A 17,684-nucleotide genomic window follows, 5' to 3' on the forward strand; every position below is an offset into this window, starting at 1 on the left:
GTGCAGTAGCTTTGCCTGGACCACTGTGTTTCTGGAAACCTGGAGCATAAGTAAGGGCTGAGGCACTGCAGCCTGTCAGACTGGGTATGGCAGAGCTAGGGAGAGCCTTCGCAGCATATGCACCAACACCTTTGGTCAGAGTGGGTGTCCAAGGCCCAGGCTGCTTTTTAATCGTCTGATTTGTACCACCTGGGTAGAGCAACACAAGTTTCACACTTCCCAGGCTCAGGGGACTTACTATGCATATGTTAATGCTGGGAGGGACCATGCATGCATCAGTCTGGGAAGTCACAATCCACCAGCATCTGAAAGGCCAACAGAGCTAGAGAAAAGATTTACAGCGTTTATGTGTGCATGTGCACAGCAGAAGGAATTGTCTTTTGTGGCTGTCTTGAATCTTTCAGCTAAGATTGACTGCAGTGCAAGATAGGCTTTACCGCTGTGGGAAATTCCATAGGAGGTGCACATATGTGCATCAGACCCCATAACCCAAAACCAGGCATTTCTCTGGAAACATATAGCCTTACTTTTCCAAATGAAGACATTGACTTGCAGCAGGACAGCCTTTTACAGGATGGAACTGTTAAGTATTTATTTACCCATGGTGTAATTTTTTATCATCTTTCATAAGAATGCCGGTATCAGCTGCTTAGTTACTGGTTTAGGTATGTAAACTTGCACTTTATGAAAATTTGGCAGTAAAACCTTTGCCTATCAACAGTCTTATTCTTGGCAATCAAGTTCCATTTACAGAAGCCTTTCATGTTAGAGACACACCCCACGTGTGAGTCATTATTACAATTCAATAAATACTTTACAAAAATAATGCCAGCTTTTAAAAAAAAAAAAACATTAAGACATATTAACTCACCAATACTTCCTCCCAGAGAGCTTCCTTAAAGAATAGCTTCTTCTGTAGGACACTCTGCACTGAGCGTGTGATAAATGGGGGGAAAGGGCTTGTTGCATGCTTTATCTCAGGGAACTTAGAAATGCGTAGTCCACTTTTCCTGTTCTTTAAAAAAATAAATGTCTTTTCTTAAAAAAGAGAAACAAGCAGATATAAACACTCTTAATACTAAAAATTGGGAAGTAACTGTGATTCCTCTCCCCCCACCCCGACATAGTTTCGTTCTCTGGCCTCACTCCTCCGAAGACTTATGGCATGCTTAGATTACAGGTAGCTGCCCTGAAGATCTGCTTCCCAGCATAAGACGTAAGCGCTGACGGCTCCATATCTGAAGTGTCTCCAGGAGTGGGCTGTTTGTAACTCTTGCAGACCACTGCATCGGGACTTTTTCTGCTCCATAGGAAAACCACAGCTATGTCTCCCTGCAAGCCTACCCCAGATGGACTGCAAAGACCACAGCTATCAGGTAACAGGAAGAATTCAAAGAAAAAAATTGCTAGTAACTGTCTATATTCACTTTTACACTTCCAAAAAAAAAAAATCCTTTCTTAGATATGATTAGTCATGAAATCCATTATAGAGAAAACTGATGCTGTAGGTGCATTAATCTTGTAAACCATTCCCATATAGAAGAGTACATTCTTCAATCCTACTTTTTATAACAACTTTTAAATACATGCCCTCCTCAGCTGGGGCCTTGGGGCCTGATGGTGATGGCAACTCCCCACCCCCCACCTTACACTTATGTTAGAGTTGGGGAGTAAAACGGAAATGCACATTATTAAATGAACGTTATTACAGTATAAAAATCTTACCAGGACAAGTTTTAGGTATGTCTGTATGTAAAAATAGGTATGTGTGAGATGATAGAAAGATATGTGTTTATAAATTACACAGACTATGGAAAATACTTATGTATTATATTACAACTATATACACTCATTAGAAAGAAAGTGATCAACCCCTGTCAAGGCGACAGCCATTATCAGGTCTTTGGCATCCAGGAAATGAGTGCTATTTTGGGTCTGATGGGGAGGGAAATCTTCTCAGTATTCCCTTGCTTCTTGAAATTGCTTGTAGTAGTCTTCATCTGAAGGGTTTTCTGTACACTTCTGCCCATTGTTAGGAGGCCGTGCTTCATTGTATCGGCTCCAGTCACCCTTGCATATAATCCAAGGCAGAATGTCCACTTTGTAATGGAGTTCTGCTGAGAATTCAATGCTGATCAGGTTCGGTGTACCTGCCCCTTTCCCTCTGGTAATCAGCTGCATATTATCATCATAGCAGCAGTGCTGTGCTGCAAGCGTTGTGCTTTCCAAAGAGAGCATGGAGCGGATGCAGTACCGTGCAGTGGGCTTATAGATCTCCAGTTTTTCCTTTGGACCACTTCCATCTTTCCAGCGAAAGTTTTTCCTCTTAATTCGATCATAGATTTCAGCAGTGCTGTAGGCAACTTCTCTGGGGTAGGAGCATGGGCAGCTGGGAAGATCATTGACCACTTTGTGCATATATTTCTTCAGGAACTCACTTTTGCAGCTCATCCATCTTTCACAGCTATCAGTATCTGTTTAAGGGCAGCAAATGGAAGCTTAAGATATTATGCAGCATCCCAGTTCATATGATCAGTGTTAACAAATGAGTAAAGCGTAACTGTTCAGCACCAGTGCTTTGCTTAAGAAAGGAAGGGCAGTCCTGCCTGCAATTTGTTAATATGCTGTTTTGTCAGATTTAAAAAAATCACTTGTGTGACTGGCTTCAGGGCCTCAGGCAGTGCTAGTCTGAATTACTGTGCAGCACCATGCTAGTAAGAATCTCTGCCATGTCTTCTACCTGGCAAATTTCAGTTAAGCTGCCAATACTCCTGTGCAGCACAAGAGACACTGTCATGGGTTTACAAGTGACAGAACTGAAACAGAGATCACAGTGATTTGATGCCAGTCACCAAACAAACCCCTAGTCCACACACTCACCTTCTAAGAACAGCAGATTCAGATGTTCAAGGATTAAGTTTCTCATGATGCTAGAAATATCAAGATGGCAAGCAAAGCCTGGATTACTTTTTTGGAAGTTCATTAAGACCTAATTCAGTCTTTCTTTTAACTAACCAATACTTTTTTCCATTTGGTCCCCATCTTCCCAAAGGGGTATTGCAAGCGGCTGAGGTTCAAACACGGAGCCTGGCATCTTAGCTGGCAAATGTAGCCAAAAGTGATTCAAATTCTAAAAGGGCATATGTGATGTAATATCAAAGTGCCTGTACATTAGGAGGATTTAATGGCACCAGAGCCATGATTTATAGCTGGGATTAAAGAGATTTATAGACTAGTAGCACTGGCACTTTATTATTTTTCAAGAGTCTTGGCAGAACCCAGTTAAATGTCTCCTACCTAAAACATTATTTAAGGTGTCTATATCATGCTACGGGCTTTCAAAAAAAAAAAACCCCGCACATCTTGGTCCACATTTACTTAACAGGACTGGAGTAAGGCAAAGACTGGGACCTAAAACTCTTAGAGCAAACATTCTTGCAAAATATTTACTTAGTGATCTGTGTCCTGTTTTTCTATCTCCTTAAAGAGTCCTATCCCAGCTGTCACTAACTATTGTGCTCTACCACCATAGCAGGGAGGTGCTGGAACACATTACTTATGCAGGTAGTCCAGCATCCAGTGTCTAGCAGTGGCCACACTCTGGTTTCATTGGAGGGATGAAATCAGAACATTACAGGGGTTGGGCTAAATTTTAGATAGATCAGTACCAAGTCATGCCCTATAAAATTGTTTTAGCTAGCCCCACTGCAGCACACATAGTTATAAAAGCTATGTGTGCTCATAAAAGTCACTGTCCTTTTTTTTTATAATGTGACAGCTGTACCTAAAATACTTTTATAGTATCTTCCAATCGAGGCTTTTTCAGCAAAATGCTAAACAGTATTTTATTTTTTTCCCCCCTCCATTAGTGTGGAGCCTTACAGCTCTTTTCTGAACTAGGACAGAGAATTACTGTTTTATGAAAAAAGCACAGAAATTTGCTAAGACTTAAGAGGAGAAAGATTCTATGACAGAAGAAAGCTAAGGTTCAGATTGTAAACTTAAGCAAGACAATAAATGGCCATTATTACTGATATTTTTAATGGTAAACTCAAAATCTCAGTCCCACAGCAAGAGTCAAACCAGGAAAAGCTAAGTCGTCTCTTATCTGTTACTGAAAGATTGACGAGGCTCCTTACCAACTTCAAACAGTTTGGTAGCGTTGAAGTCTTCGCTTCCTGCAAGTAAGCTCACTTCTGTGGCAGCTGTCCGGAAGGTATCTTCAATCCCTAAGGCAAACACATGTTAGTGGTGGTGGTGTTTTCCTATTAAAACACAATGCAGTCAACTGCCACCCTGCCATCCCCTTCTTCCCCAGGTCGGCAAGGTGCTTTTGTTAGGCAAGGAAGTAATCTGAAGTTGCTGCTGGAGGGGATGTTAATTTAAAAGTATAATGACCAAGGAATCTGTGGTGTTAGAAAGATAAAGCATTAGCTTAGTGCAAAGGTCAAAAAGTTTTCAAGTTTTAGAGTTTAAATTATATCTAAGCAACAAACTGGTCAGTTATGAACCCAGTGTGGGGACAGCAGCGAGGGAACCAATTTTGTTCCTCCTCTTCCTGATACAAGGCTTCCAGGTGCCTCCCAGTACTTCAGGTAGGAACTTTGCACACACTTTACCAACAGCCACCTGGTCAGCTTTATGTGACCAGCACCTTCTCCAGAGCATGTGTCACAAGTGACTGACAAGATAAAAACAAGTATCCTAATGGAAGCTCTAAAGCCCTGGGTGAAATGGGATGGCTAAGGGTGACAGCCTTTGTGCCACTTTCTAAAACAGAGCAACATGCCTGAAGACAGGTGAGTAAGTTCATATCCATATGTGGGCAACCATTTTTCAGGAAGAATGATGCTATTACAAGATGACTGGTGCTTGCCGGTCTCTCCCAGTGCTAGGGAGTTGCAAGGTGAGAGATAGTTAACCTCTCCAATCAATCCCACCCCCACCCCCCCCCACCTATAGCAATCAAATAAAATATCAGGATCTTAAAATATCAGGATCTTCCAACAACATCCAGTGAAGTGTTTGCTATCAGTAGAGAAAACACAGATTGCCAGAAAATGCATTAATTGATTTGCTAAAGTAAACATCCTTTCCTTGCTGCTTTAGTTCGGCCCACCTACCAGCCTGATGTTTCCCCAACATTTCTGTGCCATGTAGGCTTAACACAAATGTCTCTTCAAAGCAGTGTGTGAACATGTTTGGATTCTTTTCCCTCTCCATTGAATTAAAGACCTCCAAAGAGAACAGAAAGCTCTTTAATATGTGATAACTCTATGGTTAATAATGAAGTCTGTTCACCATCAATCTTCTTGCCAATGAACTTTCTCCTCATCTCCTGAACTGGGGCATAACAGTGGCTTGCAAAGCTTCAAAACAGCCTCAGGTAGCTTTTCAATAAAATTATCATAGGGTTTTGCCTTAGCTCCAGCAGTAGATGCAGAATAATAGATACCCAAGATAAATAAAGATACCCAATAGATTACCCATTACAAGACAGTGGAATTATAAACAGCAGAAGCTGCTTAAGATTACCGTTGTAATCTTAAAAATGTCAGCACAGCCTCAAAGAGTGACACCTCTGTTACTGGCATTTACATGTCAATGACTGTAGATGGGTAGGTGCTAGGGTAAGGCTCCTTGGTCATATTTTCTAAATACATTCAAGCCAAAACTATACATTCCTTCATCCCATTGTGCACAGCTGTTGCAGGACCAAACTTGCTATTCTGTATGTCTCCAGTTATCAAGCAACGTGTAATGAGCCAGAGATGACATTTCCACCCTAACATTGACTTTCCAGGACAGGAAATTTTGTAGCTTAATGAACCCAAAGTCTCTGAAGTGACAGCAAAGCAAGTCGTTAAAACATTTTTTCATATTAATACACATGGAGTCTTAAAGCAACTCTCTATACATGAGGCACAAAACTTCAAAGTCATACAATGGGGGGAAGGTATTCACAACATAGGCATGCCCATTCACTACACAGCAAAATAAGAGCTCGCTGAGGGAACAGTCAGCATAGCTGTTCTGAAATTCTAAAATTAATACAAATTTGTTTCAAGAGAGCAGATTACACCCTTTGAAATACAAAACGTACTGTGCACAAAAATGACTGCCGTAACCTAAAAAAGCCTGTGTTTGTCTTTTAAGTCTCAGGGGATAGTAGAGTGCCTCTAGGAGCATGTTATTACTAGCAAAGAACCTGCCCTTTCATAATGGCAGGAAAACCAGCGTGTCTCCCCACTGAAACTCTTCCCCAGCCAGGGAACAAATGGGCCCCAGGCTTTGTGCACAGGAGGGTTCCCCTCTCTCCCCTCCCCATCCTGCCCACCTCCCCCTACTCCTGTCTGACAGCACTTCATGCGAACGTGGTCACACCTGGGCAGTTGGGCCTGTCGCAGGTCCGTGACTCAGTGGCAGTGCAGGCGTAGCCACAGGACCTTGTCCGCTTCTGATTGCCACTCCCGCAGGTGACGCTACAAAGGGACCATGGGCTCCAGTCTCCCTCACCATCAATATAATCTGCGTAAGAACAAAGATGAGGAAGGAAATGAAGAAACAAAACTCCTACTACCCAGAACTACTGTGTAGTGTTTTTTATTAAGAAGGCAAAACAAGAATGGAATCCAGATGTGTCTACCTGAAGCTTGGGCTAAATACCACGTGTAAGCCTGCTGTTTAAATGGTTTTCACACTTGATGCTCCTCAGGGAAATGCATGCAACTGTATTTGAAAAAATATTTCCTTTTTCTTTTGACCTTTTGGCAGCTGAGAATCCTCAGCTGCAAAGCTGGATCATGAACTAACAGTACACATTGATTCACATAATTTCCCTGAATATGTTTGCTGACCACAAACTGATCAGGCACAGGATAAATTGCGAAAACTGCAATTTTGTTTTTCAGTCCCTTGGACAGGAAACAGGTATTACAGGAATACTGCCACGAATACAGAGAACCACATATGCATCTTGCACCCAGCACAACATGCGATTTGTAGTATTTAGTGTGAATTATTAAATAACATCAAATCTGACTGTTTGTTTACTAGCAGGAACCTTCTGAAAATGAAACACAACTTTATTCCCTTCTGGTAGACGGCTAAGGGCAAGCCTGCACGAAGGCTGCACCACCGTGGCTCAATGCTACTGTAAGTATCTAAGCCTCTTAGAACCAGTCTCCATTGTTTGGTGAGTTAACTGTTGCGCATCCTACCTTGTGAAGCCATGAACCAATTCCAGTTTTCTTGCCTTCCCACTGGCCTCCCCAACTAAGTGTTGTCTCTCGCTAGGGAATGTCTGGCTTAATGGATTTCTCTGTAGATTTCTACAGATGTTTATCTGACCTTGTGATTGTAACTTGCAGCCTTTGCTCATTCGGGTTAAATGAGCACTGGTAGCAAAGCAAAATCAGGTTTAGTGACCCTGAGCCAGCCCTGTTCTATAGCTATAGGCTGAACGTGTATGTACAGGCAAGACAGATGGACAGATCCCTGCCTGCACTGGCCTCTGTGCTACATGCGATTCCCGCTCCCCCCTCCACTGCCTGTGAGCTTCCTGAGCTGGTTAGTAGAACACATAACTTGATTTGTACCATATGTAATGACTAACGACAACTCTGTGGGGTGCTATTAAACATTTATTGCCAGGAATATGGGAAGGTTATATATCTCACTCGTAGCAAGCTGCCTATATGTGGGTTCCTTGTGGCAGGGACCTTACATGCTTTTCCTCTTTTTCTTACATCGCTGCCAACTGAGAAGCCACCAGGCTTGAATCAGGTGTCCATGGTGTAATGTGGGTGGGAACATGACTACTGTCTGTGTGGCAAAGACCTGCAGTTCTGGGATTTGCTGATGGGGACTGCACTACAGCAGCCTGAATAGGCATAATGTATCTTAGAAAAATGTGATCTGCCCTCTCTACCTGGCCCTGCTCACCTTCCCTGCTCTTTTCCAACTCCAAATTGTTTTCTCCGTGTGGCTGATGAGGAAGAGGGAGGGTGATCAGGTGCAATGCTTGTCAAACAGCCCAGCCTGGGAGGCCCAGGAAGGGCAGGCAGAGCCGTGCAGTGCTTTTCGGCAGGGGCAGGACGAGGGAGATGGATAGAGTCGTGAAATGTGTGAACAGGTCAGTGGGTGGAACTAGCATAAAAGCCCTGTATGGGCAGGATCTTCTGCTATATCTCCTGGCCAAGGCCAATGGCACATGACATTTTAGGTTAGTCAGAAGGCCAGGAGTCTCTTCCAATTAGTAGAGTGCTCTGATGTACGACAGAGAGCTCTAGGATCATTTTTAGGCCTACCTACCTAGTCTTTGTACTGCACTATGAAACACACAGCATTTACTATTAAATATACCATGTCAGATTTTTCAGCTGGAGCATAATCTGGTCTTCTTATTTTTATATCTGTAATTCTTATTGGGTTTTTTCCTACCACAATTATTTGTGAAAACAATTTTATTTTACCTAAATGAATAACTACCTAATATATGAATTCTTGGTAATAAAGTGTGCCCACAAATAAATGCAGGTGCAAAATGAAAGAATATACTTTAATCTTCTGGCCACACAATTTAATACATATGTATGCATTTAAAATCACCATTCCATTAAAAGTCTCTCTTGATTGTTAAGGCTCTAGGAATTAAAATTAACCAAAACAGGGGAAAAATAAGACTGAATCAGGGCATGACAGCTGCTCTGCAGTATCTAGGGAATGCAACAGAAGTGCCAGGGTAGAAGTACTGTGGCTCTAACTAAAAATCTTCTGTATTGACATACAACTTAAATCAGAGAGGCTCTGAGCTACCTGTGAGCACAGATTAGCCCTTGAGTTATTCCCATGTGGACAGTTATAGCCCCTTGGGGCAGTGAATAACTGTAACTCCTCTCTGTTTCTAGTTTCTGCAACTGTTTCATACAAAAGCTGAAAACAATTGTTTTCGCCATGACACATCTGGAAGAGAATTACACACGCAAATACACAATGTTCCTGCTGCATATGCCACTCCCCACACATGCACCAACATAATCCATCTTATTTGTGTATCCACCAAACACTTTTAGATCTTATTTAGCCAATATTTTGGTTCCCAAACCACCACATGATTCTAACTTTGTACTTATCCTTACTCTAAAAATAAATATGAAACCCTGTTTCCTTTGCTTAGGACTAAAAAAAGGTCCTCTTATGATGGTATGATTTTCAAGATTATAGACTTACTAGTGGAATGCAGCTACCACAGTACAGCTTGTGTATCTGCACAGATTTGTATTTAAAAGCTGATGAACAAAAGCGACATGTTGAAAAATTCTATTTTGCTTGGCCTACTTTCATCGATGCCCAGAATTCATTTTTACAATCCCAAGATGCCCATAAGAGGCCTGGAACACAAACTTACCATACTCTGGCTGCTCCTTGGACTCAAATGTCCGGTGACTGGGTGCATGACTATCCCACCCACCGAGAGGGTTTAGGAAGTTGCTGTCCTCAGTAGTGCTGTCATACTTGTAGTCCTGGTCACCGCTGCTCATGCGAGTCAAGGTGGAGGACCTCTGCCACCAGTTTCTCCAGTCAGGTGATGGGACTGGCCAGCTAGGCTTGCTGCTCTCTTTCTGCAGAGCCTTGTCTGTCGCAGTGTCGGGGCCATCCACCACTTCGATGGTAACCTATGGCATTCAAAACAGACCAGTCTGTCTGTCAGTATCTCCTTCTAGTCAGTGGGAAACTTTCTATACAGCGAAGCCAAATGACTGGTGTTGCCTAGCAAAGGGGCTGTGTAACGCTGTAGGGTTCGCATGTTGTAAACCATATGCGAATTACTGAGCCCAGAGATATGCAGCAACTGAGTGATTCCTTCTGCTACCTCTGCTGAATCAGACCTTGGAACAAAGGCTAGGAAAAATCCCGCACAAAATAATAACCCATGCTGTGCCTAAAACCTTCACAGCAGAATTTTCTGCCTTATGGGGAAAAGATGTTTAAACCCAAACATATATGACCAGGACAAAGAAAACCAAATCTGTTACACTAATTATGCTGAGGCTGAATTTGAGGCAAGCATGAAGCACAGCAGCATGTAGAGCCTATTCCAAGGACTTGCACTGACTCAAGACAGGGCTAAGTCAGTCCAAGAGTGCCAAGGTGGAAGAGGCAGAGCCCAGGGCATCTGCTGGGTTTGCATCTGCCTTGTCCTCTAGTGGCAGCTTGGCCCATACCCTTGCACAACCTCCCCACAGAGCCAGCACTTCCATCACACAATGGCGTGTGCTGTCACTGCTATGTGGAACCACACTCTGTGGTGATGAGAGCCAGCAGCTCTTTCAGCCACTACCAAGTCAGTCACTTGCTGCTAAGTCCTCTGAAGTAGGTCCTCCATCTGTGCTGGAGAGTATAATGATACCCAACCTGGTCATAGTTTCTGCAGAAGCCCAGAGCCAAGATTCAACGTTTACTTCCCAGTTCCCTCACAGACATTATAAATGTGAATATAATTCTGCATAGGGACAACCATTGATTACTCCTCTTCTGTGCTGAAGAATGTATAATTATGAAAAGTTTGGATAAATACTGTGCATGCATATAGGTGCCTATTTAGGTAGAAATAGGAACTAGCCATACGAAACCTTGGCTCTGAGAGTCACGCAAGCATGGCACAGTCACAGAAAAATTTTACAGTGCTCTGATGCTTCATGCTAACACAGTTCAGTGATTGTGCTGGACTGGCTAAACCACCATAGAATAGAATAGATTCAGCCGCAAGTGACCTACAACAATCATCTAGTCCAACTGCCTGACCAAAAGTCAATGCAATGATACAGAAATTACATCAGATATGTTTATAATGTTTAAAAGGTATAGAGGTATTCTTCATGTTTTATAGATTTACAAACCAGTCTTCCAAGACAGTACTCCATGAAAACTGGCTGGTGTAAAACCAGGAAAAACCGAATAAAGTGCTATTACGCTAACAGTCATTAACGTGGCTCTATGGATTTGCTTTTTGATGAACAGGTTTAGTTTTATACAATTGTTATTAGTAAAATCACAGCAAAAAGACAGAAAAGAGTGTCCGTGTGTCTTCAGCTACCTGTGATCCACAGAGGAGTCTGACATAGGAAGCAAAAAGTAACTGCTGCCATGGCTTAATAGCTGCAGACACAGCTGCACAGACAAGAAAATGCCCACACATCCTTTTCTGGAGAAAGAACATCTTGCATCCATTTCATGCTTTGCATTTGACTGTAGACCAAGCTGTTGAAATGAAACAACTTTGAGGCTACTAAGAAGCTCCACTGGCAGAAAAAAGCAAGAGCAAGGGAAAGTGCAGTTGTCAGCCCAATAGCATCTTTACACAAGAGATATTTTACTCCCACACTAAATATGGAATTGGAATGATTACTTCATTAAACCTCAGTTTCTACATACCAAGAATTAAAATGGATTTCATAAGTTTGGAAACATCAGGGTTAGTTCAGGGGTTCAAAATTGTTTTATCTATCCAAGCAAAACAAAGTTTTCACAATAAGTGAAAGGAAATAGTGTTACTGAGCGGTTAACTGTGCACTGCTGGCCAGTCGCAGGGCTTTAGTACTGCCCACCAAAAAACAGTATGACTCTAGTACTTTAATGGCAAGTGTTTTTAAGACCACATTAACTTTGTAAGCAATGACTCAGCAAAGTGGGGAAAACATCTACCTCTCATAAGAAGACAGGGAGCACTTGATAATCATTCCATTTGCTTTGGTGACCTGTAGTTACATGATAGTGAGTCAGAATGAACTCACATTTTTTCAGCCAGGTACGGTTTGAAGAACCATAGGGATTTGATTTAAAACACTTACTCAGGATGCCAAGTCAGTTTAAGCAAAAGAGGGTTTGTTGGGACAGAGGAACTACTGTTGGGCTACATGATGTGCTACAGGAGAGAGAGGCACGTGTAATGCACAAGCTTCCAGACCTCCAAAAGCACAGCCACTAACTCACTTTCAAGACATGTCTGTGCAATCAGATAGCCTGCTTCAGTCTGTGTTTATTACCAAGGAGGCTTATTACAAAGGCCTTTAAAATGAGTCTTCCAACACACAAGAACTTACAGTGCAGCAAAAACCTCTTACATCTGGCTTAGAACTAGCTAACACGGACCAAACCAGGAAGCCAATATCTATCAGGGTGACCCAAGGCCCTGGGTAGGCACACTTGTTAGCAACAGGTGAAATCACAGGGTGCTTCTTCAGTGTCACCAGGGCAGGGGGAAGGAGTTCTTCCAGCATGACTGTAACTCACTTGGCAGTGCTACGGTGCTTTGCCACCCATGAACCAGGTAAGAAGTTGAGGCCTGAGACCATAATGCCAATTAATAATCCCTTAGCTTAAAAAGAACAGAGGTCTGGGAAGAGGCAGCATCAAGAGCGAGCCACCCCCACATAAGCAGGATTTATTTAAAAAGCAAAATCCAGTGTGGCAGTCTGACACACACCTATATTACTTTATCCCCTGTTTTAAGCTTTGATTACGAAGTTGGTTGTTTAACATGTGGCCTAAAAAAACATGGAGTCTAAGAAGTATATAAAGAATCCTGGGATTGCCTGAATGGCAGCTCTTGGATATTAAAAGAGACTACTTCAGTCAGCTCTAGTTCTGTTTGGTTTCAGGGACTCAGCCATGCTCTGTCCAGCCCCATTTAACTGTAACACACCATCCAGAGGCAGGGAGGAAGTTAGGGCTGCTGCTTCGGGTAAGCAATTGCTCACCTATCCTGGTCTAAAATTTTGAAAAAAAACAGCATTGACTGAAGTCTTCCCAGTACTTACAGATGGCCTTAACAACATTAGCCCATGACGATACAAATACAAATGGATATACATGTCACACAAACATATATCTATCTTGTTTGATCGTTTTTTATACTGGGGGTTGTTTATAAAAAGGAAAAAGAAATCAGACCTAGAACGAGAGTCATTAAAATGGTCATTTAAAGCAGGTCTGGAAAAGCTTTCATGCTGTGTAACTACTCCAACATAAACATGCTCTCTTAAAAATTAAAAAATAGACCTAGTTTAGTATTTTGATCTTGGAAACTGTTTTAAAGACTTCATTTTCTCTGACTGCTTCTTCCAGTGATTATCAAAACTGCAGATTATTTATTTTTTTCCCCAAGCTTCCCAAAATGTCTGTGGTAACATGGTTCTTGTACAAATCCACAATCATCTCCAGAAGTATTCAAACTTAAAATGAAGCCACTTCTTTTATGGTTGTGTGAGCTATAAATAAGGATGTTCCTCTAAAAATTTTTAAAAACAATTGGTGTAGGTACATTAAAACAACAGATTTGCAGTCAATTTCTAATTAAACAAATGTATCAAGCACAGATGTCTTGAGACACCAACATCCAATTTTCTCCTGGCCAAAAATATACAGATTATAAATATTTTCCCCGCCTGTTGGAGTGCACAAAAAGTTCTGTGTACTTCATCCTGTTTACTGAGATAATGTTTCTGATTTCACTTTAATGGTGTAAACAGTGCCCTAAGCAACCGAAAGATTATGTTTCAGGAAGAAACGCATTTGCAATGCTGTGCAAGCAGTGGATTCTATGACACTTCTATTCTCTGTTTCTTTCATGCAACTAATGCAAATTTGCAATGCAGACTTTGCCATTCCGTAAAGCTGGATATGTGCAAGCCAGCAATGGCATAACTGTAGTAGCAGAACAGAAATGAGTTCATTATAAGACATTGAAATACATGTAACAACTTCCATTAAAATGGTATCAGTAGTGACACCAATTTACTTCCACTTATGTCATGACAGCTCACTTATAACAGTTTTCTGGACTTGATGAAGGACGCTCAAAATTTGCTGGGAGCAAAGAAGACAACGTGACTTGAAACCTGAAATTTGTATTTAATGTTGTCAATCCTAGTTGCACTCTCTGATGGGTGCAACTGAACCCCAGTATTAAAAATCTGGTCCAAAAACCAGGTCTGAATTTTGCACTCTGCATCGAGCTCTCATTGCACCATGACATTGAGAAATCTGTGCAGAGGTAATAACAGCCCTGCTACTGAAAGTGACTTAACCATGGCCCTCTGGCATCCTGCTCTCTCTAGACCAATCTCTCTAGCTTGCTGAGAGGACTATCTAGTTCCTGGCATGGCAATGCCATGCTTTTGGTGCTGCAGAGCAAAGCAGGCATACTGACCGGGGAGATGGTCTTGGGAGCAGGGAGTTCTCCATGGTACACACCCAGCCCAAGGACCAAAAAATGAACACATGCTCTCTGCTTTTTTGGGCCTTAATTTAATGAAAGCGACAATTGCTTTGCTACTGTTGTTTCTGAGGTTTTTCTAGAAAACAGTCCCCTATACTTATATTTCATTATCACCTAATAAATACAGTAATACCTGGGGACATGTTAATTTTCTGAATTCCTGTGATGTCCACTGCTTCCTCCCTGAAAGAGCACACAACCAGGGCATGATACAGCAACTGCCATCTCACAGGAAACCAGAGAAGGAATGGCCATAAAGAGAATACACTGGAGTTTCTTTTTGACCTGCTTTTTCAGGCTAAGTTTTATGTCTGTTTATTAGGTTTTTTAAAATTCCAGGTATAATTTCCCTTAAAAATGTTATTTTTGGTCTCTGCAGGTTTGTACTAGTAGAAGGGAAAAGTAGTTGCGGGTCCTTGAGAATTAAATGTGGCCACTGTGCTAGATTAACACACAGAGGCCTTTTTGTCCTTTCCACCCTCTGCCCTAGGAGGACTTTTAAATTAACACCCCCAGGATTGTAACTTACTGAGCCCAAAGCCATTGTGCAAAAATTAGTATTGGTTCTGTTCTCACCTGCCAAAAAGCTGATGAGAAATTTGCAAGTGAACAAGTGTCATTATTTCCATTCAGGGCAGTACAATACTGTTTAATGAGCAAGAATTCACTATAATCCTGTTTTCCTCAAAAGACTAGGCACCTTTTAAACTTTCATTGACTCTGTAATGAACTAATGGGAGTTTTCTCTCCATGAGGCCTAACTGGCTGCAACCAGGAATTTAAAGAAGCTTTGTATATCCTTATTTATGCACCTAAGTAAGCAAACTAAATATAATGCAGAACTTAGGGAGGCTGTTTCTGAAAGAGCTGATCCTTGTGCACAAGAGCTCTGGAATTAATGTTGCCCAATGTTTTCCAGTTTATAGGACTAAGCTTCCCATTTCTGAGAGTCCAGCAAAACTGCTGACATAGCGGGCTGACACATTTCCAAGATCAGGTGGTGGAAAAAGACATCACAGCAGAAGCAGTTACTACAAAGACAAGCCAGGGAAATGTTTCCATGTTATTTATCTATTCCCTGGGTCTAAACAGTAAATGCTGATACCAATCAGAGAAGGGTTTTGTTTCTTTCTGTACTCCTCTGTGGTTTACGTACTGTTCAAACAATGCCACACTCTGGGGCCCCTATAGCTTCCCTGCCTTCCCTTCTTAAGGCCTTCTGGAAGACTTTTCTTGGTGTGAGGGAAGTGTACAGTCACAATCTGTCAAGCGTGTTTATTACCTTGGCCCATCAATTGTTGGACCCGCACTTGATCCAAATCTGCTAGCCTGCTTAAGATTGCAAGCCATCTGTGACGTAACGGGGTGTCAACTTGGAGACAGCTTGTTCTTGCCTGATCATGTTGGTCTCTCACCAACATATCTATTATATCTTTACTTACGTACTTCTTAGACATATCAAAAGGATGGTAATTTCGTGGGCTGGGGGACTATAAGAAGGCAGGAATTAATTTAACCAGAAAACCAGTTCTATTAGTGTATTGTTTTTATAAGCACATCTTAGGCAGAACAACATTTCAATTTATTGTTTTGGTCAAAAAAGACTGCTTATTAATGCCAATTTTGCTTTAAGGCTCTGAATTAAAAACAAATCATTCATTTTTTCCTCTTTCTAATCCTTGAAGTTTCAAGATGCAAGTGGCTTGCAAGAGGCCATTCCAAACCCAAAAACAGTTTGAGGAATAATATGTAACAAAGTTTATTGCAGACAACTTTTTTTTACTCCAGGCAGCTGCTGCAGAAATTCACTTCAAGTCTCAGTTCCATACACATTTGGAATTGAAACTTAAAGGCGTGTTCTCTTGGGGGATGGGTGCATTTTATAATAGCATACCAAAACAGAATGTGTTCACAAACAGATTTTGCAATAGGGGATTGAAAACATAATTTAAAATACCCATTTAATATCAAATAAGAGAATATGTTCTGAAATGGCAATAGCAAAGATGGCTTTAGTATCATAATATAGGTCTATATTGATACCTACATATATGCAATCATCAACACTATCCAAAGAGAAAATCAGAAAAAAAAATTAAATCTGTGCATTCACTTAATACAAAAAGCATAGAATCATTAAGGTTGGAAAAGACCTCTAATACCATCAAGTCCAACTGTCAACCCAACTTCACTATGCCTCCTAAATCATGCCCTGAAGTGCCATGTCTACATGTTTTTGAACACTCCCAGGAATGGTGACTCCACCACCTCTCTGGGCAGCCTGTTCCAATGCCTGACAACTCTTTCAGTAAAGAAATTTTTCCTAATACCCAATCTAAACCTCCCCGATGTAGCGTGAATCCATTTCCTCTAATTCTATCGCTAATAACTTGGGAGGAGACCAACACCCACCTCACTACAACCTCCTTTCAGGTAGTTGTAGAAAACGATAAGGTCTCCCCTCAGCCTCCTCTTCTCCAGACTAAACCCCAGCTCCCTCAGCCGCTGTACCTGCTCTCCAGATCCTTCAACAGCTTCATTGCCCTTCTCTGGGCTGATATGATATGATATTATGATATCTATTGTGTTATATCTCTTATATTACATTATATTATACATTCTGTTGGTGCTACTGGTAGAGAGACAGGGTGGTCTGACTGGATTTTCTCTTGGTTCAGTAAAACAATTTTGTGAAGCTCATTAAAAAAAAATCACATGTTAACATAAATTTGTACCTGAATGTTGGGATTCTGCCCATTGATATCTGCTTTTGACAGGTCAGGGAAGTTTGGGAGATCCAAGAGGAAAGATCTGGGTCCATCTCTTTGCAAGGACGTATGCCCGTTTTCCTGCCTGAATCGCTGCTTAGGGAATGGCCGGTGGGCACCCTGGAGATCAGGGTATTCTCTTCTGTCCTCTGGGTTCAGGGTGAAGCTGTCATCAGAACGGTCATCTGCCGTGAGTGTGTTCTGAGGGAAAAAAGCAACGGACTGTAACAACAACTGAGAGGGCATGCAGTCCTGCCAGTGTTCCTGTCTCCACATTCCTGCCAGAAATCCTTACAGCACACAGACCCACGGCTCATTACTGAAACACACAGGATTTATGCCTGCTGTTTTCTAGAGTACTCATGAGCGTGGCATCTGACTCCCGCTGCATTATACTTAGTTATGGTGGTGAAAATCTGTAACCATCTGACACTAGATAAAGCTGAGTCAGCTCTCTCAGGTTCCTGTACCATTCCAGTCTTGCAGCGAGCACCTACACATCTAAGTTCAAAGCAAATCTAGAAACATGAAGCTCTGATGCAACCCCTGGCAAATCAACTTGTATCACATCAAATGTGTCCCTAAAATGGTGAAAGGTATCTTCATTACAAATCGTTTCAGTTTGCTTTGTTCCA

At 41.8% G+C, this 17,684-nt stretch overlaps 1 protein-coding gene across 2 annotated transcripts in view; it reads right to left on the bottom strand.

Moving 5' to 3' along the window:
- Positions 1-565: 565 nt before the first annotated feature.
- Positions 566-17,684, bottom strand: part of ISM1 (isthmin 1) — a 38,183-nt gene continuing 21,064 nt past the window's right edge. The window contains exons 2-6 of one of the 2 annotated variants that reach the window (XM_064446760.1): positions 17,017-17,250; positions 9,410-9,677; positions 6,385-6,528; positions 4,140-4,229; positions 566-2,474 (exon numbers count right to left, since the gene is read on the bottom strand). In XM_064446760.1, coding sequence (XP_064302830.1) covers positions 1,957-2,474; positions 4,140-4,229; positions 6,385-6,528; positions 9,410-9,677; positions 17,017-17,250 — 1,254 coding nt within the window. In that variant the 3' untranslated portion in view covers positions 566-1,956. The remainder of the gene's footprint in view (positions 2,475-4,139; positions 4,230-6,384; positions 6,529-9,409; positions 9,678-17,016; positions 17,251-17,684) is intronic. The other variant, XM_064446761.1, reaches the window with a different exon arrangement.

Source organism: Phalacrocorax carbo, chromosome 3 (genome assembly GCF_963921805.1).
Source record: "Phalacrocorax carbo chromosome 3, bPhaCar2.1, whole genome shotgun sequence".
Lineage (NCBI taxonomy): Eukaryota > Metazoa > Chordata > Aves > Suliformes > Phalacrocoracidae > Phalacrocorax > Phalacrocorax carbo.